The 26,312-nt window shown below is 43.1% G+C and overlaps 1 protein-coding gene across 2 annotated transcripts in view; it reads right to left on the reverse strand.

Moving 5' to 3' along the window:
* The window catches only part of TBC1D8 (TBC1 domain family member 8), a 130,495-nt gene that overhangs the window by 62,910 nt on the left and 41,273 nt on the right, over positions 1–26,312 (reverse strand). The window contains exon 2 of one of the 2 annotated variants that reach the window (XM_073023249.1): positions 11,123–11,278. In XM_073023249.1, the coding sequence (XP_072879350.1) occupies positions 11,123–11,278 (156 nt within the window). The remainder of the gene's footprint in view (positions 1–11,122; positions 11,279–26,312) is intronic. The other variant, XM_073023250.1, reaches the window with a different exon arrangement.

The raw sequence follows: 26,312 nt of genomic DNA on the forward strand, positions 1-26,312 counted from the left end.
TCACATCTCTCAACCTTCACAGAATGTAAGAAAGTCAGGGCTCTTGCATGGATTAGGCTTTGGCTAAAAGGGATGTTGTGGCTTGTTTGATCGTCTATACAGACCACAAAAACTTTCTCCATAGAAGCACTAACTCTGTTTTGCTTTCTTATCATTCACGTGTTCACTGCAGTAGCAGTTCTGATTTCTTTCAAGAACTTTACCTTTGCATTTACGACTTTAACTGTTTGGCCCAAGAGGCCTAGCTTTCAGCCTGTCTCAATTTTTGATACGCTTTTCTCATTAAGCTTCATCATTTCTAGCTTTTGATATAAAGTGAAAGACGTGCGACATTTTCTTTCACTTGAGCACTAGAGGCCACTGAAGAGTGATTAATTACTCTAATTTCAGTTTTTGGTTTTTTTGTTTTTTTTTTTTTGAGATGGAGTTTCGCTCTTGTTGCCCAAGCTGGAGTGCAATGGCGCCATCTCAGTTCACTGCAACCTCCGCCTCCCAGGTTCAAGCGATTCTCCTGCCTCAGCCTCCCGAGTAGCTGGGATTACAGGCGTGTGCCACGAGGCGCAGCTACTTTTGTATTTTTAGTAGAGACACGGTTTCTCCATGTTGGTCAGGCTAGTCTCGAACTCCTGACCTTAGGCGATCTGCCCGCCTCAGCCTCCCAAAGCGCTGAGATTACAGGCATGAGCCACTGCGCCCAGCTTCATTTCAGTACTTTTCTGTCTCAGGAAACAGGGATGCCCAAGAAGGGGGTGGGCCAGTGGGTGGAGCAGTCAGAATACACATTTATCAATTAAGTTCATCATCTTATATGGTTCATGGCACCCCAAAACAATTACAATAGTAACAACAAAGATCACTGATAACAGATCACCATTAACAGACGTAATAATAATGAGAAGTCTGAACGACTGAAAATATTACCAAACTGTGACAGAGATACAAAGTGAACACATGCTGTTGGGAAAATGGTGCTAACAGACTTCCTCAGTTCAGGGTTACTACAAACCTTCAATCTGTAAAACATGCAGTATCTTCCAAGTACACTAAAGTGAAACACAATAAAAGGAAGTAACCTATAGTTAAATGTTTTCTAACACTATGGTGTTAGAGCTGCAAAACCTTAAAATCTCATTCAACCATTCTTAACAGCAATATTGGTATTATTTAGAAATGGTGTGTGTGTATATATACTAGATACACAGATAAACGATTATGTGAACATTGTTAGAAATCAAGATTTTCAGTATAAGAGAAGAGAAAAACAAACACAAAATCAAAGTTATAGCTATGTAGTTTTACAATTGAACTGGAAAAGTAGATATGAACTCATTATTTATTTCTCTTTATCATCACACATACTTTCTATGTTCACACTTACTTGAAAAGCTTTAGAGGCAATGACAACCCAGTAACAATGAAGAAATAACTCAAGAAGGGCAAAACTTCAATTCTCATGCATGTACACAATGAGGTTTCTGCAGGTTTCCTTACACTCTCCTCCCTACTTTAGGACATGTTTGAAAATCTTCACAACAAAAAAAAAAAAAGAAAGAAAGAAATGAAAAACAAACTTTTCTAAGAAAAAAAAAAGGAAGAAATATGGATAACTAACTCCTACCGATGAGGAAAATATAATCAGAAGTGAAAATGCGGGGCAAGAAAACAGGGTAGAAGTACTCCCTGAATTTCCTTATTATTTTTTTGATCAGGATCACTCCCAGCCCCAGGCAATTCAGATATACAAGGCTCTAGCATATGTCACAGAAGTCAGAGAAAGGCAACCCTGAAGTGGGCCCCCAGGGACCTCACAGAATGGGAGAGACCAGAGTGGGCAGGCAGGCACACCCACTGGGGGTCAGACCAGCACAACTGGCCGAGAAGGAGGGCTCCAGGCAGTACAGAGAGCCATGGTGCCTCCGTGTTCATTCCCTATGATTTTTTTTTTTAAATCATTAAGGAATCATTTAATAAAAAGTCATTTGCCAGAGTCATCTCCTTTTGAAACGCACAGCCTCAGTCAATATCTCTTCATCTACTAAAAATGAAAGGGATTAAACTAGACAGACGCCTGCTAAGATCCTCTCCAGACGGTTTCCTTGTTAATCGAGTCCTGCTTTGTGCAGAAGTTAGCAACCGGTTCTGTAACCTATAAGATACTAGAGAAAAGTCTGATTCCAGGCTTAAAAATCAGTTTTTTGTTTTGGGGGGTTTATTCATGTATTTATTTAAAGACACAGTCTCATCTGTCACTCAGGCTGGAGTGCCACCATAGCTCACTGCTGCCTTGAACTCCCAGGCCTGAGCAATCTTCCTGCCTTAGCCTCTTGAGTAGTTAAGACTACAGGTGCACTCCACCATGCCCAGCTAATTTTTTTTTTTTTTTTTCTGTAGAAACAGGGTCTTGCTATGCCACCCAGGTTGGTCTGAAACTCTTGGCCTCAAGTGATCCTCCCACCTCAGCCTCCCAAAGTGCTGGAATTAAAGGCATTTGTATCACCGGGTCCAGTCTGGTTTTTTTTTTTTAGTTTTTTTGAGACGGAGTCTCGCTCTGTCGCCCAGGCTGGACCGCAGTGGCACAATCTCGGCTCACTGCAAGCTCAGCCTCCCGGGTTCACGCCATTCTCCTGCCTCAGCCTCCCGAGTAGCTGGGACTACAGGCGCCTGCCACCAGGCCTGGCTAATTTTTTTTATTTTTAGTAGAGACGAGGTTTCACTGTGTTAGCCAGGATGGTCTCGATCTCCTGACCTTGTGATCCACCTGCCTTGGCCTCCCAAAGTGCTGGGATTACAGGCGTGAGCCACCGTGCCCAGCCCCAACCAGGTCCAGTCTTAAAAATAGTTTTTAACATCATTTTTCATGTCAGCATTTACTAGATCTACAAGTTAGACTCAGTATGTCCCTGCTTTTTAAATAACTATAAAGAACAACCCTAAGGGAAGAAAGCCTTGGGTGAGTATAATTATTTGAGCATAAGCAAAATGACTTTATTTAAAACAGTAAGAGCCTGGTGACAGAAACTCCATAGCAGAAAACAAATGTGAGCCGCAGCACCCCGAGCGTGACCGAAAACAAGTGTGACAACTCGCACCGAATGACCTCAGGGCGGGGACCCAGAGAAAAGCACTGTCTTCCCTCCACTAGGTTGCTTCCAGGACTTTCCTTGAAGCACCCAGGGAGTTGTTCTTAAAAAAAAGACGGGGTTGGCACTTCCTTCAGTACCCTGGTACAAAGTTCACAGAGATGCTAATCTGATCCACCCTGGAACATTTCCTCCCTCAATAAAATTCTCTCTCCAAAGACAAAGCAAACAGTGATGCCGACTGCAAGAAAACCAAGATGCCAGCCACGGTCAAGGGCAGGGATAAGAGTGTGCGTCAGAAAGAACGCTCTGAAAGAACATTCTGTCAGGGCCAGCACCTGATACACCCGTGGTGTCACCGATGCCTGAAGTAGCCCTGGCAAGTCCCTGAACTCCCTGTGGCTTGCTCCTTCCCTCTTCAGAGTCAAAGCACCAATATAATGTTGAGAGGAACAAATGAAGAAAGTATGGGAAAGGAAAAGACTGTTTAAACTGGAAAGCCCAATTTTTTTTTTTTTTTGAGACAGGGTCTTGCTCTGTTGCCCAGGCTGAAGTGCAGCAGCACAATCCCAGTTTACCGCAGTCTCAACTTTCCAGGCCCTGTCCCATCTCAGCCTCCTGGGTAGCTGGGACCACAGGAGCACTAACAGGTCCAGCTAGTTTCTTAAATTTTTTTGTAGAAACAGGGTCTCGCTATGTTGTCCAGGCTGGTCTTGAACTCCCAGCCCGAAGCAACCCTCCCACCTCAGCCTCCCAAAGTACTGGGATTATAGGAGCAAGCCACTGTGTCCAGCTATTCTCCATTTTTTAAAACATATGCCACATTTTGATTTATGAAAATATCACAAATTGCTTTAATGATCTTTAACATTTCAAAAGGATGTTTTTTCCATTTTCCAAATCTAAACTATTAAGTAAGCTTTTTCAAACTACACACATACTCCCTCCCAAGATGTGGCAGTGCCCTGCCCACCAGGTAAGCTCCTGCTCTGCTGGAACCCTTGCCCCCAACGATGCCCAGATAAGGTGGTCTCCTGACCCTCCCCTGCTAAAATGTGGCACTTTCCTTCTTTTCTGTTTTCCTGCTCCCTGTTTCACTCAAGACCATGGGACAGACCTTACTGGCTACGTAAAAACCTTGCACTTAAGCTACCAAAAACAGAGCCAACAAACTACTGGAACAGCCCAGAGTCCAAACTCGGATCTGCAAAGCCGTGAGTGTTATTAAAAGGCCATCTGTACAAAGGTTTGACGAGTTTTTCATGAAAGGCAACCCTGAAGTGGGCCCCTGGGACCCGCCCCACGCTCTCAGGAGGACCCCCACCCTGGCTGCCTCAAAGCAAGGCAATCAGGAAGTCCTCTTCCAGTAACCAGAGGGGACAGTCCACCTCGTGCCTCAATCTACAGGAAAAGGAGTCCAATTATTGCATAATCAATTCAATTCTTCGAATGATCTAGGCAGATAATTCAAAGTCTTGCAGTTCTTGCCTGTATTTTCTTTTTGCTTCCTGAAAACTGGGCAAGAACAATGCACTTAGTGCACAGGGTCATGGTAAAGAACGAAATGTGTGGCCTGCGTGGTGGCTCATGCCTGTAATCCCAGCACTTTGGGAGGCCAGGGCAGGTGGATCACTTGAGGTCAGAAGTCCGAGACCAGTCTGACGAACATGATAAAACCCTGTCTCTACTAAAAATATAAAAATTAGCCAGGTGTGGTGGCAGGTGCCTATAATCCCAGCTACTCAGGAGGCTGAGGCAGGAGAATCGCTCAAGCCCAGGAGGCGGAGGTTGCAGTTAACCAGTATCACACCATTGCACTCCAGCCTGGGCAACAGAGACTCTGTCTTAAAAAAAAAAAAAAAAAAAAATGTATGTGTGAATACTGCAGTTGGTAACCTTGGGAACTACCTACCAAAAAGAACACAAGACATTGACATCGACATCTCACATAGGAACATGATAGGTAACTTTCAGCCTCCAACAGCCTGGACTTTTCAAGCACAGGACAGAGCCATGACTAAGACCATAAGACGCACAGAAATGGCAACGAAGTCTCCTTGTTCATCCAGGGACCCAGAGGGCTCTGCACAAGATAGGCATCAATTCAGCCAAAAACCGGCCCTCCTCCAGGCTGGGCACCTGGCCCTCCCAGCACTCCTGCTCCCCATGACCTGACTAGGAATTAGCTCCTAGGATTCTGCTCTCCTGGTTCCACACAACACATCCTTGTTTCTACTTACCCCAATCATCTGAGAGAGCTGACTTCTAAAAGAAAGCCGACTTACAATGGAATATTATTCAGCTGTAAAAAGGAAGGACTTTCTGACACCTGCTGCCACAAGCGGGACCCGTGAAGGCAGGATGCTGACTGTAATGAGCGGTCACCAAAGGACCAACACTGCTCGAGCCCACCAACAGGAGGTGCCCAAGTGGGCAAATTCCCACAGACAGAACGTGGATCCCATCCGGGCTGCCTGGGACTAAGAAACATCCCTGTTTTTCAGATTCTTCCGTTGCATGTTGGTGGTGGGCAGGCTCGTGCCTTGCCTCGAATATCCCTGGCCTGGCTCCGCAGAAAGCGCCCAAGGAGTCTCACCTGTAACTGCATGCCTCACCTTCACTCTCTTTATATACAGAAGTCTTAACTGCTGAGACTCCTCTCCTTCTCTCCCATACTTCCCCACTTATTCACCCACTCATGGTTTACTGAGCATTGACGACATGTCAAGCTCTGTCCTAGGCATCAGAAGGTCCCAAGTATGACTCTCGGAGAACTTTTACTTCCATGAAGGAAAAGGCAGACAAAAACCAAGTCAGAGGAGAGTCGGTGATGAGTGCCGGGATGGAGGACGCAGGTGACAGGGAGTCGGGAGGTGACGTCTCAGCTCTCATCCAAATCACACTGCCCACAACCTCCCAAACAACTCACAACCACTCCCTCCTAGGATGTCTCCGCCCACTGAAGCCGGTAATCTTTATAAAGCCTTGCGATTCCCTGATCCATGTTAAGTTAAAAATAAGAGCAATTCATCTCTCCTTCCAACCACAGTTAGCCACAGGTATCTTCTGCCAAATAATAATGTAGTTCACCCATGAAGGTATCTACCTATCTCTGCTTAGAAAAAAGGGAAAAAAACTTATCCCCAAAGGCCCTCCTATGTCTCCCCATCCTGCTGTGCAAGCAGCCAAACTCAAGTGAAGATATAAATCACTCGTGCAGGCCACTCTTCCTGTTCCCACCCGTGTCCTGGGGCCACCCAGGCCCTTCCTACAGTTTTTGTTTGTGCTTTATCTGAGACTTGTAGCCCTGGGCAGGGGCCTTTGCTCAATGCTCAAGACACAATAAAATATTAACTATGGTGAGTCAATAACACAGTGCAAGATGCCCAAGGAACTCCCAGAAGAGGCCCAAGGATCTAAATTGATACCCCAGGGTCATGACAGAAATACACTCAACAATTCTCTCTTCCTTAACCCAAGAAAAGTGCAGTGAAAGAACAAATTGTTACTCAGGAGATGTTCTGTGGGCAAGATGGCAGCAGAAAGTGATGCATCTGCAGACCTGGCCCGGGTCAGGCCTGAGGCAGAAATTGTGCCCAGGGGGAACTAAAAGAAGCTGATCTCAGCTCAACGGAAAGAGGTTCTAGGAGTTAACCTGCTCAGGACTCCTGCACTGCTGGAAGAGGAGGACCCAGGGAAGCTGGCGCAAACATCATGGCAGGCAATCTGGTAATACACACAGAATGCATTAGGAACAGACATCTTGCCATGCACGATGGCTCACACCTGTAATCCCAGCACTTTGGGAGACAGAAGTGGGAGGATCACCTGAGTCAGAAGTTCAAGGCCAGCCTCGCCAACATGGTGAAAACCCGTCTCCACTAAAAATTTAAAAATTTGCCAGGCATGGTGGTGCATGCGCCTGTAATCCTAGCTACTCAGGAGGCTGAGGCAGGAGAATCGCTTAAACCCTGGAGGTGGAGGTCGCAGTGAGCCGAGATCGCATGACTACACCCCAGCCTGGGTGACAAAGTGAGACTCTGTCTCAAAAAAAAAGAAACACACATCCCTTCCGTGTAGCCACTCCTCAGGATGTGCTCTGCAAGGGCGCTTTCCTCTCGTCTCCCTAGCCCTCTGCCCACCTGCACCTGTCATTCATGTTGCTATCTGCCTTCCCCCAGGTCCTGAAAAGCTGGGTGCAGGGAGACTGCCCCTCACACACTCGGTGAAGAATCCCCGACATCAAGCGTGTGTCTGGTACACGGCAGGCAACAAACATTTCAAATAAATAGACTTTAGGGACTGTGAAGTGTCCTGAAAAAAGTGGACGTGAATGGGTATTCACTATTAAACTATAATAGTTTAAACGCTTTTAAACTATTAAAAAATCAGGGCCAATTAAGTATCCAATAAAGGATTGGATGAGTAAATTGAGCTACAGCCACAGAGTTGAACGCTGTGTGGCCATTAAGAATGTGGTATGGCTGTGGTTACAAAGGGCATGGATTCAGGAACACAGCAGAAATGTGGGCAACTCCCCACCCTGACAACTCCCCAGAAGCCAACCTAGCAGGGAGAAAAAAAATACTCATATCAAAAGCTCCAAATCTGCAAGAAATGTGAAAAAGAGGATCCTACTCCCTCACCCACCATGTCTCGTCTAGCGAGATGCCAGTCCTCCTTGCCCTGTTCCCGTAACATAGGTTAAAGTCACACTACGTTAGTGCCAATATAACATCTGGGATAACAATGCCCAAGCATGAGCAAGACGAGGAGAAACAGCACTGCAAACAAGCAAACACTCGACTGCAAAAGAAAATGAACAGATGAGAATAAAAGGTTCCAAAGAAGAGAGTCTATGCAAGACGAGAATGGAACACTCAAGGAAGAAAAGAAAATTCTCACGAGTGCTTCATGCTACCAAACAACTGAAGAACACGGGTTCAATAAAACAAGCACTCACAGATGAGCTAATGGATAACAGGTTAAAAGGATGTTGGGAACCTAACAAAACGAAATGAGGATCAAAACAACTTGACCACAGGCCAGGCGCGGTGGCTCACGCCTGTAATTCCAGCACTTTGGGAGGCCGAGGCAGGCGGATCACAAGGTCAGGAGATCCAGACCATCCTGGCTAACATAGTGAAATCCCGTCTCTAGCAAAAATACAAAAAAAATCAGCTGGGCGTGGTGGCACATGCTTGTAATCCCAGCTACTTGGGAGGCTGAGGCAGGAGAATCACTTGAACCCAGGAGGGGGAGGTTGCAGTGAGCTGAGATCACAGCACTGCACTCTAGCCTGGGCAACAAGAGTGAGACTCTGTCTCCAAAAAAAAAAAAAAAAAAAAGATTCCAGATTGCGAAATCCATACCTGAGTAAAAGCATTAAATCAATGTATAAGAACTGAGCTAAACAAAGGAAGTTTACATGACAGAATGGAAAGTACAATGTAAAACTAATAATAAAACTTTTTTAAATGAGAGATTGGGAAAGCAGGGAGGGTAAGAAGAATGCTGGCACCCTTGACTCAGTGGGTGGGGAGCCAGTGAACACTATCAGACTTAAAACATTGTTTTTCAAAAGCCACAATTCTAACCTTTTAATGCTTTCAAAAATCTCTTCCCTTAACCTTACTTGAACCTTTTAGAAAATAATCTCTCTTGCACTAAAGAAACATTTATTTGAAGTTTAACATATCTTTGGTTTCATTTCAGTTTATTTCCTTTTATTGAAATCAAGTAAATGTAATACTTTTGTTATAAAAACACTGACACATGAGTTGCACTTTTATAAAAGTCCTTCTGTCCATCTTCTCCACTATCCCTGTGTGTCTAAATATCTCAGAAAGTTATCTGGGCTGATGTTCACCTCATGAAACTAGAGGTTACTTTGGGTGGCTGGGATTTGAGAAGATAGATACCTTTTTTTAAATTTTTCAGTTAGCTGATTTCTTTGACACACACTCTCGCTCTTTTTTTTTTTTTTTTTCTTTTGAGACAGAGTCTCACTCTGTCGCCCAGGCTGGAGTGCACTGGCATAATCTCGGCTCACTGCAACCTCCGCCTCCCGGGTTCAAGCAATTCTCCTGCCTCAGCCTCCCAAGTAGCTGGGATTATAGGCACCCATCAACATGCCCAGCTAATTTTTGTATTTTTAGTAGAGATGGGGCTTCACCATCTTGGCCAGGCTGGTCTTGAACTCCTGACCTCATGATCCACCCGCCTGGGCCTCACGAAGTGTTGGAATTACAGGCGTGAGCCACCGCACCCAGCCTCTTTTTTTTTTAAGAAACGGGCTTTCCCTCTATCACCCAGGCTGGAGTGCAGTGGTACCATCATAGCTCACTGCGGCCTCGAACTCTTGGGTTCAAGCAATCCTCAGCCTTCCTAGTAATTAAGACTACAGGTACACGCCACCAGGCCCAGCTAATTTTTAAATTTTTTGCAGAGATGCATGTCTCACTTTGTCGCCCAGGCTGGTATTGAACTCCTGGCATCCAGCAATCCTCCTTCCTTGTCCTCCCAAAGTGCTGTGATTACAGGCATGAGTCACCATTCCCAGCCTGATTTCTTTCTACCGAGCATACATCATATCTTTGTCATTTTATGCATATACAGAACGATCTGTCTTAATTAAAAAACAAAATGAACTCGAAAAAAAAAAAAAAAAACATGCCAAGATGTTAACAGTGATTAGCATTGGATCCATGGGATATGAATGTGAATTCTCTTCACACTTTCTTGTACTTTCGAGGAAAAAGAATTCCAATGTTGGTCAGGCGTGGTGGCTCATGCCTGTAATCCCAGCAACTCTGGAAGGCCAAGGCAGGCTGACCACTGAAGATCAGGAGTTTAAGACCACCATCCTGGCCAACATAGTGAGACTCCAACCCAATAAAATAAAATTTAATTTTTTTTTTTTTAATTTAAATGTTGCTAGAGAACATGTAGAGGTGATTTTGAAAGTTTAAGTAACTAATAAGGTGCTATGAGAAGATACAAAACTAAAAAACCACACCACGTATATATGCAGAAAGAAGATGAGCTATGGATAAAGGGTTGCAGGTGATTATTTTTTCCTTCTTTCTCATCTAATTTTTCATTTCTGGAAGATGAGCATTTATTACTTTTGGTTTTTTTGTTTTTTTTTTTAAAAAAGACATTTTGGTTTTGCTTTTTAATAAAAGGGTCTTCTCAAGTGATGACTCCTGGCCCAAGAGGAACCTGAGTGGTTAGATAGAGCACCAGGTAATGCCTGTGATAGGAACAGAAACCCCAGAGGGAGAAGATGAGCGGGTGGTTTCCACCGTCTCTCAGCCCCCAGCTGTCCAGTGACTCATTCTCTCAGTGCAAAGGTGGAACATGGGGTCAAGAGTGCCCTAGGTCAGACACAGCCCTCAGAATGTGCCCACACCATCACAATAGAAGACTGCCCTGAGTCAGACACAGCCCTCAGAATGTGCCCATACCATCACAATAGGAGAAGACTGCCCTGAGTCAGACACAGCCCTCAGAATCTACCCACACCATCACAATGTGTATGCATTCAGGAGCACATTTGTTAAGTCAGAAACAAGATTAAGAAGAAAATGGCTCGATTTGTTATCAACAATATATGAGCACCAAGAAACACACCAATCGAAAGCCTAGCATGCCCAAGCTATGTTGCCCAAGATTACAGCCTTTATGTTCTTTTGATGGTTTAAAAAAAAAAAAAAAAAAGATGGGAGGGCAAAGCAAAGGTTGAGAGGGAGGGGTGGAAAGGAGAGGGGAGGAGAAGAAGGGGAGAGGAAGGAAGAGGAGAGGAAGGGAGAGGAGGGAAGGGGAAGGAAGAGGAGGGGAAGGAAGAGGAGAGGAAGGAAGAGGAGAGGAAGGGAGAGGAGGGAAGGGGAAGGAAGGGGAGTGGAGGGGAGGGGAATTAAGCTCCTGAAAGCAGATGAAGGAGTTATCCAAAGGGGTTACCTTCAAGCTTCACCGACATGCAGATACTCAGCATGCTTACACCTTAAGGTTTGGAACATTCCAACTGGAACAAAACTCACCAGTGGCTATGGCCCAGTAAACGTCTGATCCATTCAGTAACTCACCACATGCTATGGGAGAGTAAACCTGGGAGCCGGGAACTTGAAGCAGAATTCGAAATGGAGCGACCCGTGCATTGGAATCCAACACTGCATCCAGAGCGCCGACCAGGCGACCTTCAAAAGAGAAGAGAAGAAAGTGCACCTGTGAGCACGGGGCTGGCCAGCTCCTCGTGTGCAAGGCATGTGGTCACTGTCCGGACTCCATGCTGGGGTGGCAGAGACAATTTCACGTCCAGTTCTTCGACTCGCCTCACAAAGCCTGAGCTCCATGGAGCCAAGGGCTCTGTCTGCATCTGCAGCAGGACCTGCCCCTGACAGGCACTCAGCACTCCTTTGCTGAATCAATGAAGAAGTGAACGAAGGGCCCCAAACCAGTCACCCAGCCTAGCTAAGGCGCTTTGACCCAGCACATAAATAAGCAGGTGCTCTGGACTCAGACTGCCTGATGCAAACCCTGGCTCCACCACTTTCAATCTGTGGGGCCTTAGCAAATCACTTAACTTGTCTGTGCCCTGGATTCCTTGTTGAAATAAAATAAGCACAGTCTACCTACTTCGTAAGGTAACTGGGATAATTAAATGAGTTAAAGTATCCAATAGTCAAAGTGCTTAAATTATTACAAGCCCATAAAAAGTACTCTATGTCACCCAGTATTATTATTTTATCATCATTATCCTCCTCTCCAATATGGCAAAATAATCCCTGCCTGCTCTAGGGTACTGTGGGATGTAAATAAGAAAACCGGTTGGGAATGGTGGCTCACACCTGTAATCCCAGCACTTTGGGAGGCCAAGGCAGGAGGATCACCTGAGGTCAGGAGTTCTAGACCAGCCTGGCCAACGTGGTGAAACCCTATCTCTACCAAAAATACAAAAAATTAGATGGGCGTGGTGGCGGGCACTTGTAATCCCAGCTACTAAGGAGGCTGAGGCAAGAGAATTGCTTGATCCCAGGAGGTAGAGGTTGCAGCAAGCTGAGATCACACCACTGCACTCCAGCCTGGGCAACAACAGCGAAACTCCAACTCAAAAAAAAAAGAAAAGAAAAGAAAACCTATCAAAGTCTTTTATAGACCATAAAGCATGAAATGTGAGTGCAGGATTAGCATTTTGCTGTAATGAGTGGCATCAGAAATCAATGTCAGGCAAAAAACAACAACAACAAAACAAACAAAAAAGGCATCCCAAGCTGGGTGCAGTGGCTCATGCCTATACTCCCAGCACTTTGAGAGGCCGAGGCAGATGGATCACTTCAGCCCAGGAGCTTAAGACCAACCTGGGCAATACAGTGAGATCTCATCTCTACAAAAAATTAAAGAACTAGCTGGGCATGGTGGCGAGTGTCCGTATTCCCAGCTACTCAGGAGGCTGAGGCGGGAGGATGGCTTTAGCTTAGGGAGTTCGAGGCTGCAGTGAGCAGTGATAATGCCAGTGCGCCCTACCCTGGGAGACAGAGCAGGATCTTGGTTTAAAAAAAAAAAAAAAAAAAAAAGGCATCCTGATCCTCAATTGCCTGGGAATCTAGATGGCTAAGATGGTTGAGAAGATCAGGTCCTCAATTTACTTTACACATTACCCTTAACTAATTGGCCCTGAATAAGGGCCACAGCTGCATGAGCAATTACTATGTCTATTTTTATATAGTTTAACAACCTCAAGTGTAAAGAAAAACTGAATCACTGGGGTCAAGTTACTTACCTAACACCCCATCATATATTTAGTACAAACACAGCATCCTCCTACATAACCACAGCACAACCATCAAATTCAGAACATTAATATTGATATGGCCCCGCCATCTAATCATAAGACCCATTCACATATTGCCAAATGTCCCAATAACGTCCTTTTGCTACAATGGATTCAGTTCAGAATCACATTCAGTTGTCAAGTCTCTTTGGACTATGTGGGTCTGGAGAAGTCTTTCACTTGACTTTCACGACCTTGACACTTTTGAAGCTTTATAGGCCAGTTTTTCTTTTTTTGTTTTGAGAAGGAGTCTCACTCTGTCACCCAGGCTGGAGTGCAGTGGCCGGATCTCAGCTCACTGCAAGCTCCGCCTCCCGGGTTCACGCCATTCTCCTGCCTCAGCCTCCCCAGTAGCTGGGACCACAGGCGCCCGCCACCTCGCCCAGCTAATTTTTTGTCTTTTTTAGTAGAGACAGGGTTTCACCATGTTAGCCAGGATGGTCTTGATCTCCTGACCTCGTGATCCACCCGCCTCGGCCTCCCAAAGTGCTGGGATTACAGGCTTGAGCCACCGCGCCCGGCCTATAGGCCAGTTTTTCTTGTAGCATGTCCCAAAGTCTGGGTTTATCTGAGGCCTGGTCATGATTAGATTCAGGTTATATATTTTCGGCAAGAATCATAGAAGTGATGCTGTGTTCTTTTCACTACATCCTATCAGGTAGCAGATGACCTCTACTTGTCCCATTCTTGGTGATGTTCACTTTGATCACTTCACTCACATAGGGGCTGCCAGGCTTCTGCACTATAAAATTATTCCTTTTTCCTTTGTAATTAACGAGCATTCTGTGGAGAAGTAGTCTAAAGCCACGCAATTTCCTGTTCCTCATCAAATATTTCATTATTCACTTAATTATATCAGTATGGCCTCATGTTTTTCTTTTTTCAATGGGTTATAATCTATTACTATCATATATTCTGATGCTCTGAATGTCCCAGGTTTGGCCAGTGGGAACCCCTTCAAGAAGGCTTTTGTGTCCTTTGGATATGTCCCCATCGTTCTTCATATTTTCTGGAACAACAAAAAATTCCAGCTTCATCTTGTACTTTCACTACTCTCAGCCACCATTTATCCAAGAAACTCTGGTTTCTTTAGTGAAGAATGGGATTTAAAAGCCAGTATTATGTGGAAGCCAGGTGTGCTTATTGCTAATGGGGTGCCTCCCGGACCCCTCAGTGTACAGAGCCAGGAAATACACATCTGTACATGTATATGTGTGTACAGCTGACCCCTGAACAACACGGGTTTGAACTGCATGAGTCCACTAATATGTGGAGTCTCTTCTGCCTCTGCCACCCCGAGCCAGCAAGGCCAACTCCCTCCTCCTCTTTAGACTACTCAACATAAAGATGATGAGGATGAAGACCTTTATGATGATCCCTTCCACTTACTGAAGAGTAAATATATTTTCTGTTCATTATGATTTTCTTAACCTTTTCTCTACTTTATTGTAAGAACACAGCATATAATACACATAGCACACAAAAATGTGTTAACCAACTGTTTTATCAGTGAGGCTTCTAGTTAACAGTAAGTTATTAGCAGTTACACATTTTTAGGGATCAAAAGTTATATGTGAGGACTTTTGACTGAGGCGGGCGGATTACCTGAGGGCAGGAGTTCAAGACCAGCTTGACTAACATAGTGAAACCCTGCCTCTACTAAAAATACAAAATCAGCCAGGTGTGGTGGCGGGGGCTACTCAGGAGGCTGAGACAGGAGAATCGCTTGAAACCAAGGTGCGGATGTTGCAGTGAGCTGAGATCACGCCACTGCTTTCCAGCCTGGGCAACAAGAGTGAAACTCTGTCTCAAAAAAAAAAAAAAAAAGAGAGAGAGAGAGAGAGACTTAGACTCCCAAACAATAGTGGGAGATTACAACACCCCACTGTCGGTATTAGACAGATCAACGAGACAGAAAATTAACAAGGATATTCAGGACTTGAACTCAGCTCTGAAACAAGCGGACCTAGTAGACGTCTCCAGAACTCTCTACCCCAAATCAACAGCGTATACATTCTTCTCAGTGGCACACGGCACTTATTCTAAACTCGACCACATAACTGGACGTAAAACACTCCTCAGCAAATACAAAAGAACTGAAATCATAACAAACAATCTCTCAGGCCACAGTGCAATCAAACTAGAACTCAGGATTAAGAAATTCAATCAAGCCAGGTGCAGTGGCTCACGCCTGTAATCCCAGCACTTTGGGAGGCTGAAGCGGGCGGATCACGAGGTCAGGAGATTGATACCATCCTAGCTAACATGGTGAAACTCCGTCTCTACTAAAAATACAAAAAATTAGCCGGAAGTGGTAGCGGGCGCCTGTGGTCCCAGCTACTCGGGAGGCTGAGAGGCAGGAGAATGGCATGAACCCGGGAGGCAGAGGTTTCAGTGAGCTGACATTGCACCACTGCACTCTAGCCTGGGCGACAGAGTGAGACTCTGCCTCAAATAATAATAATAATAATAATAAATAAAATAAATAAAAAATAAAAAATTAATCAAAACCATACAACTTCATGGAAATTGAACAACCTATTCCTGAAAGACTCCTGGGTAAATTATGAAACTACGGCAGAAATCAAGAAGTTATTTGAAACCAATGAGAACAAAAAGACAACGTACCAGAATCTCTGGGACACAGCTAAAGCAGTGTTAAGAGGGAAATTTACAGCACTTAAACCCCACATCAGAAAGCTAGAAAGATCTCAAATCAACACCCTAACATCACAATTAAAAGAGCTAAAGAAGTAAGAGCAAACTAATCCAAAAGCTAGCAGAAGACAAGAAATAACTAAGATCAGAGAAGAATTAAAGGAGATAGACACACGAAAAACACTCCAAAAAAAAAAAAAAAAAAAAAAAAATCAATGAATCCAGGAGACGGTTTTTGAAAAAATTAACAAAATAAGTAGACTGCTAGCTAGACTAATAAAGAAGAGAGAGAAGAATCAAATAGACACAATAAAAAATGATAAAGGGGATATCACTACTGACATCACAAAAATACAAACTGCCATCAGAGAATATTATAAATAGTTCTACACAAATAAACTAGAAAATCTAGAAGAAATGGATAAATCCCTGGATGCATACACCCTACCAAGACTAAACCAGGAAGAAGTCGAATCCCTGAATAAACCAATAACAAGCTCTGAAATTGAGGCAGTAATTAATAGCCTACCAACCAAAAAATGCCCAGGACCAGATGGATTCACAGCTGAATTCTATCAGAAAAACAAAGAGAAGCTGGTACCATTCCTTCTGAAACTATTCCAAACAATTGAAAAGGAGGGACTCCTCCCTAACTCATTTTATGAAGCCAGCATCATACTGATACCAAAAGCGGGAAGAGACACACACAAAAAAAGAAAACTTCAGACCAATATCCCTGATGAGCATCGATGTGAAAATCCTCAATAAGATACTGGCAAACCGAATCCAGCAGCACAGCAAAACACATATCCACCATGATTAAGTCAGCTTCACCCCTGGGATCCAAGGCTGCTTCAAAATATGCAAATCAGTAAACAATCTATCACATGAACAGAACCAAAGACAAAAACCACATGATTATCTCAACAGATGCAGAAAAGGCCTTTGATAAAATTCAACATCCCTTCATGTTAAAAATTCTCAATAAACTAGGTATTGATGGAATATAACTCAAAATAGTAAGAGCTACTTATGACAAACCCACAGTCAATATCGCACTGAATGGGCAAAAGCTGGAAGCATTTCCATTGAAAACCAGTATAAGACAAGGATGCCCTCTCTCATCACTCCTATTCAACATAGTATCGGAAGTTCTGGCCAATTCAAATAGGAAGAGAAGAAATCAAGTTGTCTCTGTTTACAGATGACATAATTTTATATTCAGAAAACCCCACCATCTCAGCCCAAAAACTTCTTGAACTGAGAGGTAACATCAGTAAAGTCTCAGGATACAAAACCAATGTGCAAAAATCACAAGCATTCCTATACACCAACAATAGACAAGCAGAGAGCCAAATCATGAATGAACTCCCACTCACTATCACTACAAAGAGAATAAAATACCTAGGAATACAGCTAACAAGGCATGTGAAGGATCTCTTCAAAGAGAACTACAAACCACTGCTCAAGGAAATGAGAGAGGACACAAACAAATGGAAAAACATTCCATCCTCATGGATAGGAAGAATCAATATTGTGAAAATGGCCATACTGCCCAAAGAAAGTCATAGATTCAATGCTATTCCCATTAAACTACCATTGACATTCTTCACAGTATTAGAAAAAAACTATTTTAAATTTCATATGGAATCAAAGAAGACCCCATATAGCCAAGACAATCCTAAACAAAAAGAACAAAGCTGCAAATACTACTAAAAATTTATTTATTTTTAGTACACACTACCTGATTTCAAGCTATACTACAAAGCTACAATAACCAAAATGGCATGGTACTGGTACCAAAACAGGCATATAGACCAATGGAGCAGAACCTTAGAAATAACACCACACATCTACAACCACCTGATCTTCAACAAACATGACAAAAACAAGCAATAGGGAAAGAATCTCCTACTCAGTAAATTGTGCTGGGAAAACTGGCTAGCTATACACAGAAAACTGAAACTGGACCCCTTCCTTACACCTTATACAAAAATTAACTCAAGGTGGATTAAAGACTAAAATGTAAAACCCAAAACCATAAAAACCCTAGAAAAAAACCTAGGCAATAACCATCCAGGACATAGGCATGGGCATAGACTTCATGACTAAAATGCCAAAAGCAACTGCAACAAAAGTCGAAATTGACAGATATGATCTAATTTTAAACTAAAGCTCTTCTGCACAGCAAAAGAAATTAGTATCAGAGTGAGGAGGCAACCTACAGATGGGAGAAAATTTTTGCAATCTATTCATCTGACAAAGATCTAATGTCCAGAATTTACAAAGAACTTAAACATATTTACAAGAAAAAACTAAATAACTCCATCAAAAAGTGGCTAAAGGATATGAACAGATACTTCTCAGAAGAAGACATTTACGTAGCCAACAAACATGAATAAAAGCTCAACATCACTGATCATCAGAGAAATGCAAATCAAAACCACAATGAGATACCATCTCATGCCAGTCAGAACGGCAATTATTAAAAAGTCAGAAAACAACAGATGCTGGCGGGGCTGTGAAGAAATAGGAATGCTTTTACATTGTTGGTGGGAATGTAAATTGCTGCAACCTTTATGGAAGACAGTATGGCAATTCCTCAAGGATCTAGAATCAGAAATACCATTTGACCCAGCAATCCCATTACTGCATATATACCTAAAGGAATATAAATCATTCTCCTATAAAGATACATGCGCATATATGTTTATTGCAGCACTATTTATAACAGCAAAGACATGGAACGAACCCAAATGCCCATCAATGATAGACAGGATAAAGAAAATGTGGTACATATACACTATGGAATACTATGCAGCCATAAAAAGGAATGAGATCATGTCCTTTGCAGGGATAGATGAAGCTGGAAGCCATGATCCTCAGCAAACTAATGCAGGAACAGAAAACCAAACATCTCATGTTCTCACTCGTAAGTGGGAGTTGAACAATGAGAACACATGGACACAGAGAGGGGAACAATACACACCAGAGCCTGTTGGGGGGTGGGGGGTGAGTGGAAGGAATTTAGAGGATGGGTCAATAGGTACAGCAAACCACCATGGCACACGCATACCTATGTAACAAACCTGCACATTCTGCACATGCATCCTGTTTTGTTTTGTTTTTGTTTGTTTTTGTTTTTTTGACAAGAGAAAGGGGAGGGGACGGGAGGGGAGGGAGAAAGAAAGAGAAAGAAAGAAGCAATGAATACAAAACAGTTACAGAAATACTCCCTACAGTTAACATCATACTTAATGATAAGAAACTGGATACTTCCCCACTAAAATCAGGAACGAGACAAGAATGTCTTCTTGCATCACTCCTATTCAACATCATACTAAAAGTTCTAGTTAATGCAGTAAGATAAAAAGTGAAAATAAAAGATATGTATACATAGAGAGAGAAGAAAAAAACAAAATTTTGTTCACAGATGATACGCCTGTCTTTGTAGAAAAATCTCAGAGAATCAGCAAGAAAATCTAAAGGAACTAATAAGCAAGTAGAACAAGGCTGCAGGATTCAAGGTTAATATGATAACATCTCTCCTACATACCAGCAACTAGAACAACTGGAATTGGAACAACTAGAATTTGAAAAAAAAAAAATTACCACTAACAGTAAAAGGTACTTTTGTTAGGCATAAGCCTAACTAAATATGCACAGGCTTTGTGTTAAACTACAAAACTCTGATGAAAGAAATCAAAGATCTAAACAGAGAGATATTCCATGTTCATGGTTTAGAAGATTTAATACTGTTAAGATGTAATTCCTCCCAATTTGATCTACAGATTCAACGCAATCCCAATAAAAATCCCACACACTATTTTGTAAATATTGATAACTGATTCTAAAGTTGATACAAAAATGTCAAGATACAGAGAAGCCAACACAATACCGGAGAAGAAGAACAAAGTTGGAGGACTCACACTTTGCCATTTCAAGACTTGCTACAAAGCTACGGTAATCAAGACAGTGTGGTCATACTGGCAACAGATCAGATATGTAAGTCAATACTTACTAAATACTTACCGTTGACAAAAAGCAAAGGTAGTTCAGTGGAAAAGGATAATTTTTTCAACAAATAGTGTTAAACCACTAGACATCCATATGCAAAGAAATGAACCCAGACACAGACCTTACATCTTTCACAAAAAGTAATTCGAAATGGCTCATAAACCTACATGTAAAACACAAAACTATAAAACTTCTAACAACATTGGCCAGGCGCGGTGGCTCATGCCTGTAATCCCAGCACTTTAGGAGGCCGAGTCGGGAGGATCACCTGAGGTCAGGCATTCAAGACCTGCCTGACCAATATGATGAAACCGTCTCTACAAAAAAACACAAAAATTAGCCGGGCATGGTGGCATGCGCTGAGACTCAGGAGGTTGAGACAGGAGAACCGCTTGAACCCGGGAGGTGGAGGTTGCAGTGAGCCGAGATCGCACCATTGCACTCCAGCCTGGGCAACAAAAGCAAAACTCTATCTCTAAAAAAAAAAAAAAAAAAAAAAAAATTCTACAACATAACATAGGAGAAGGCCTAGATGACTTTGAGTATGGCGATGACTCTGTAGAGGTAACACCAAAAGCATGATCTGTGGGGAAAATTTGATATTGGAATTTATTTTAAAACTTTTGCTCTGCAAAGGACACTTGAGTACCAAAGACAAGCCACTGACTGAGAGAAAGTACTTGCAAAACACATCTGGTAAAGGACTTATAATCCAAAATATACGAAGAATTCTCAAAACTCAACAATAAGAAAACAAATGACCCAATTAAAAATAGGCAAAAAAGTCTGAATAGATATCTCACCACAGAAGATATACAGATGACAACGTATGAAATGTTTTGCAACCACCCTGGCCAACATGGTGGAACCCTGTACTAAAAATACAAAACTCAGCTGGGTGTGGTGGCACACGTGCCTGTAATCCCAGTTACTTGGGAGGCTGAAGCAGGAGAATCGCTTGAACCAGGAGGCGGAGGTTGCAGTGAGCCTAGATTGTGCCACTACACTCCAGCCTGGACGACAGACCAGACTCTGTCTCAAATTCAAAAAAAAAAAAAATTTATTTATATATATATATATATATATATATATATATATATATATATATATATATAAACGTCCAACATCTTTTGTCATTAGGAAATTGCAAATTAAAACAAGATACCATTATATACTTCATAGAATGGCTAAAATCCAAGAAACTGATGATACCAGTTGTGAGGATGTGTAGCAACAGGGACTCATTCATTGCTGAGGGTAATACAAAATGCACAGCCACCTAGAAGATAATTTGATAGTTTTGTACAAAACTAAACACAGCCTTATCATATGATCCCTGCAATCACATGCCTAGGTATTTACCCAACTGATGTAAAAACATTTGTCTACAGAAAAACCTGCAAATGAAAGTTTATGGCAGCTTTATTCATAATTATCTAAAACTGGATGCAACCAAGATGTCCTTCAATAGGTGAATGGATAACCAAACTGTGGTTAGATCTATTCAGTAGAGTATTATTCTGTGATTTAAAAAAAAAAAATCTATCAAGCCATCACTTTTCACACACAGGAAACTTAAAAGCATATTGTTAAGGGACAGAAGCCCTCCTAAGAAAGCTACATACTGTATGATTCCACTTATTCCAGAAAAAGGAAAAGGTAAAACTATAGCAAGAGTAGAAAGACAGGTGGTTGCTAGAGGGAAAAAGTTAAATTAGTCAAACCTCAGGGAATCTTAGGGCAGTGAAAACTATTCTGTATAATATTGTGACTGGGGATTTGCGCTGTGTTTGTCAAAACCCACAGAACTTTACAGGACAAAGAGTAAACCCTAATGTTTGCAAGTTTTAAAAATAAATCCTTTAGGAGGTCAGGGGGACCCCTGGATTTAATGCAGGACGTGACCCAGCAACCTGACTGTACTACACACGTATGAAACAGCCTCAGTGCAAGGAGTAGGGGAAATAGGGGACAGCCCTAAGTAACTGTGGAAGTAAGTGGAGTCTGTGGAAAGGAAGGCAAAGAACCATACACAAGTACAGGACTCCATGGGCCACAGGTTAACAACCCTGAAACTACTTCGCATGCACAGATGGTCCCCGCCTAACAATGGTTCCACTTACGGTTTTTTTTTGGCTTTACAATGGTATGAAAGCCATACACATTCGGTAGAAACCATCCTTTGAATTTTGAACTTTCACCTTTTCCCAGGCTAGTGGTGCAAGGCACGGCACTCTCGTGATGCTGGGCAGCAGCTGTGAGCTGTGAGCTGTAGGTTCCAGTCAGTCATGTGATCACAAAGATAAACAACCGGTACTGTGCTCTACAGTGCACTGTATTCAATATATTACATGAGATATTCACACTTTGTTATCAAATATGCTTTGCGTTAGAAGACTCTGCCTAACTGTAAGCTAATGTTAAGTGTTCTGAGAACGTTTAAGGTGGGTGAGGCTAAGCTATAATGTTTGGAGGGTCAGGTGTATTCAATGCATTTTTTACTACGATATTTTCAACCTAGGATGAGTTTATTGGGATATAACCCCATCGTAAGCTAAGGAGCATCAGTATATTGTAAATGAACCCTTAAGAAAAGGGATGGCAGAGCATGAGAGCCAGGTTTCTCACTTGTGCAGTAGGAGCTTACAGACAGGCAAGGGAAAGAGGCAAGAATGATCCAGATGGTAATGAACTAGAGTCAGAGACAGGTGTGAACTCAGGTTCAGCTTACTATAGATACAAAGGGTTACTGTGATGGTTAACTGTAGGTGTCAACTTGACTGGGCTAAGAGATACCCCAGTCGCTGGTAAAGCATTATTTCTGGGGATATCTGTGAGGGTGTTTCCAAAAGAGATAAGCATTTGAATCAGTGGACTAAGTATGGAAGATCCAGTCTCCCTGTGGACAGGCACTATCCAATTGTCTGAGGGCTGAGACAGGAAAAAAAGGCAGAGGAAGATATATATCCTAGAGCTTCTGTCTCCCTGGAGAATCCTAATACAGTTGCATGGAGAAATATCTATAGATATGCATATACACAAAAGTAAATTCACACAGATGTATTTCCTTGCTCTGTCAGGAAAAAAATTCCTTGCCCTCTGAGAGGGCCTAGAAGCAATGAACACATGTAGGGTACAGATTTGGTTTCTACTCCCATGCTCCAATAAAAGGAACCAGGGCTCCTTGGAGACATGGCTGCTTCTGGAACTGGAGCAGGAAATATACAAGATGAGCCTGGAACCATTTACAGTGTCAAAAAGTAAGGAATGCTAACCACACACAATCCACAGTATGAAAAGTGGGGGAAGTAACTTTACATTGAAGAAACCTGACAAATACTACCTCAGCCAGGTGACTGAGGACAGCATCCATAAAGATATGTTGACAGAAGGTACCCTTGAGCCAGGCATGATAGCAGGCGCCTGTAGTCCCAGCTACTCAGGAGGCTGAGGTGGGAGGATCACCTGAGCCAAAAGTTTGAGGTTGTAGTGAGCTATGATCATCACTGCATTTCCAGCTTGGGCGAGAGAGCAAGGCTCTGTCTCAAAAAATAAAACAAGAGAAAGAAAAAGAGGGGAGGGGAGAATGTCCCCTCGGTATGAATTGATGAGAATGGCACTTTATCTCTGTGGTCTTCATCTCCCAAAGCCAATCACCCTAATCTACCACGAGAAAAACATCAGATAAATCCCAACGGAGGGACGTTCTACAAAACACAGGACCAGCATTTTCTCAAAACTGTGAAGGTCATTCAAAACAGGGAAAGTCTGAGAAACTGTCCCCGCCACGTTGACAACTAAATGTAATGTGATGTCCTGAATGGAATCCTGGAACACAAGACGAGGGCAATCTGAATAAGACACGGACTCTGGTTAATAATAATTGTATTCATTTTTTACCACTGCCATAACAAGCTACCACAACCATAATAGCTTCAAACAAAACAAATGTATGAGTCTGATACAGAACGCGCTGAGCTAGGATCGAGGTGGTGACAGGTGCAAGTCTCCGTCTGCTTGCCCTTTCCAGCTTCTGAGACCCACAACCTTACTGGGCTCAGGGCCCCTTGCTCCATCTCCAAGACCAGCAACATCAGGCCAAGTTCTTCCCACGCTACCAACTCTTTGGTCCTCTCTTCGGATCCCCTCATCCAGTTATAAGAACCCTTGTGATCACATTGGCACCCTACCCGCCCGCCCACCATTACTCCAGGATAATCTCCCTATTTTAAGGTCAGCTGATTAGCAACCTTAATTCCGTCTACTATCTTAATGCTCCCTTGTCACAGGGGGCCTAACATTCACAGGATAGAGACTTTATTCAGCCTACTACATTAATGTAACAGTATCAGTTCATGAATTGTAACAAATATGCCATACCAATACAAGTTGTCAGTAGCACGGAAGCCAAAACCAGGTATGGGGTATACCAGAACCCTCTGTATTATCCTCATAATTTTTCTGTAAATCTAGAACTGTCCTAAAAAACAAAGTTTATTTCTTTAAAAATTGTCAAGGAAACTCAAGCCAATCAGTGCCCACCTGCAGAGAAGTGGGGAAGAGTGACCCCCCACATCTGTGCAAATGCAAGCTGCCACCATAGGAACCCAAGGTTGGGGCGGTGGAGAGGCATGAAACCAGGCGGTAAACTAGAGCACTAACCCACGGTACCAAGGACCAGCACCATAGAGGAGATGCAAAGCTGGGAGACAGGGCAGTGAGAGGCCCTGGCACAACTCTGCAGACATGGGGAACGTGGCTGAGAAAAGAAAACTCAGAAAGAAAGGATTACCTGTAAGCTTTTGCTGGATGGGCAAACAAAAAAAGGTTAACATGGCAAAGAATGCCTTCAACATTATCAGAAATTTGGATACCATGTCTGCAAATTTCAAACGGGTCAAAGACAAAAAATATATATATATATACGCACACACATAGAGAAAGCAACTATATGGCAAAATGTTAATGCACGCTCCCACAACAGGGTGCAGCCCTACTTAGTCGGTCCTTTTATAAGGAAGCTGAAGGTAACTCACAAGGAGGCCTTTGGACAATACTTATGAGCAGGGTCATTAAAAAAAAAAAAAAAAAATACTGCTGTCCTTCCTACCCCACGTGCATGTTTTCTCACCTGATCCTCCCACCACCTTTCCGCCGATGGGATGAGGCAGCTGAGGCCCTGAGCACTGAGAGATGACGCCGGGCCTCCCCTGCCCTGGCTTCAGAGCCCACTGGGTGAGGACTGGTTAGAGACAGGCAAACACTTATTTTTAGAACTACTACATCATCTACAAACCTACAGTTCCATCTACATTCAGACTGACTTTCCCTCCACAAACCTGAACCGGCAACCTCTCTGCTGCATCTCCAGGAATGAGGCCCCACTCGAGGGCTGCGGGGCCACCGCCTCGTGCATCCTGCTTTCCCTTCCGCAGCAGTTCCATATGGCTTGTCTGGCGCTACAGGAAAATCCTCCTGGCGTCTCAGCGAGCACAACACTCCTATTTTTAGGCTCTTAGAATAACAACTCTGGCTGAGATAGATGTCGAGTGACAAGTTTTATAATGAGGGCCCAAATAGAGGCCTACTAATAATTTGCTTCTAAGCAATAGTACGGCAATTCTTTCATTCTGGCTGGATCTGATGCACAGGGATGGTACTAGGTCTGAGACGAAATGACAGCTACTGATTCAGGGCAAACAGGGGTACTCAGAGAAGCCTTCCCATGGCTTGATGGTTTTTGTAACTACTGTGTTGGGCCTTGTGCTAACCACAGGCAGTGGTGGCAGAGTGCTCTGCTCTTACCAATAATAGCACCATAGCATAATAAAGCCCATTCTTAAAAAAACAGTAACACCCTTCCCTCTTCCCCGCCCCACTCCCACCCACATTAAAGTATGCCTTCCCTAACAGCTTTGGGCCCAGAAGAAGTACATCTGAGCAGCTCAATGATGGAAAAACGTTATTCCTGGAGTAATAGAAGGACTTCTTACTATACACAAGCCATTAAACTGCGACAGCACCTTCACAGTGCACCACAAGCCACTGTGGGGAAACCAGCTGCACGAGATAGCTGTCTTCACGCTAGGGCTGTTTGCTTTGGCTGCTGTCACTGTTTTTGAGGGTTGGAGAGAAAAGCAAATAAAGAACCAGAACAGGCCGGATGCAGTGGATCACGTCTGTAATCCCAGCACTTTGGGAGGCCAGGGCAGGTGGATCACCTGAAGTCAGAAATTCAACACCAGCCTGGCCAATATGGTGAAACCCCATCTCTACTAAAAATACCAAAAAAATTAGCCGGGTGTGGTGGTACACACCTGTAATCCTGGCTACTTGGGAAGCTGAGGTAGGAGAATCACTTGAACCCAGGAGGTGGAGGTTGCAGTGAGCCAAGATCACGCCACTGCACTCCAACCTGGGCAACCAACAAGGAAGAAACTCTATCTCAAAAAAAAAAAAAAAAAAACCCCAGAACAAAGGGAAAACTTTTATTCATGAAAAGTCACAAATAACCAAAAAAGACCATATGAAGTCCTTTCTAACGACTAGTAAAAAGAAAAGAAAAATGTTGGGGAAATTTGCATTGTTGACATGGGAAATCTACCTATACAAAGTAAAATTCATAATCCAAATTACCCAACTTTTGAATTCTGTTTTTACAAAGCATTTTATAATTCAGTATCACTCTTAATGAGCACTCTTATGATCCCCACAAATTCCCACTA

Source organism: Chlorocebus sabaeus, chromosome 14 (genome assembly GCF_047675955.1).
Source record: "Chlorocebus sabaeus isolate Y175 chromosome 14, mChlSab1.0.hap1, whole genome shotgun sequence".
NCBI classification, from domain to species: domain Eukaryota; kingdom Metazoa; phylum Chordata; class Mammalia; order Primates; family Cercopithecidae; genus Chlorocebus; species Chlorocebus sabaeus.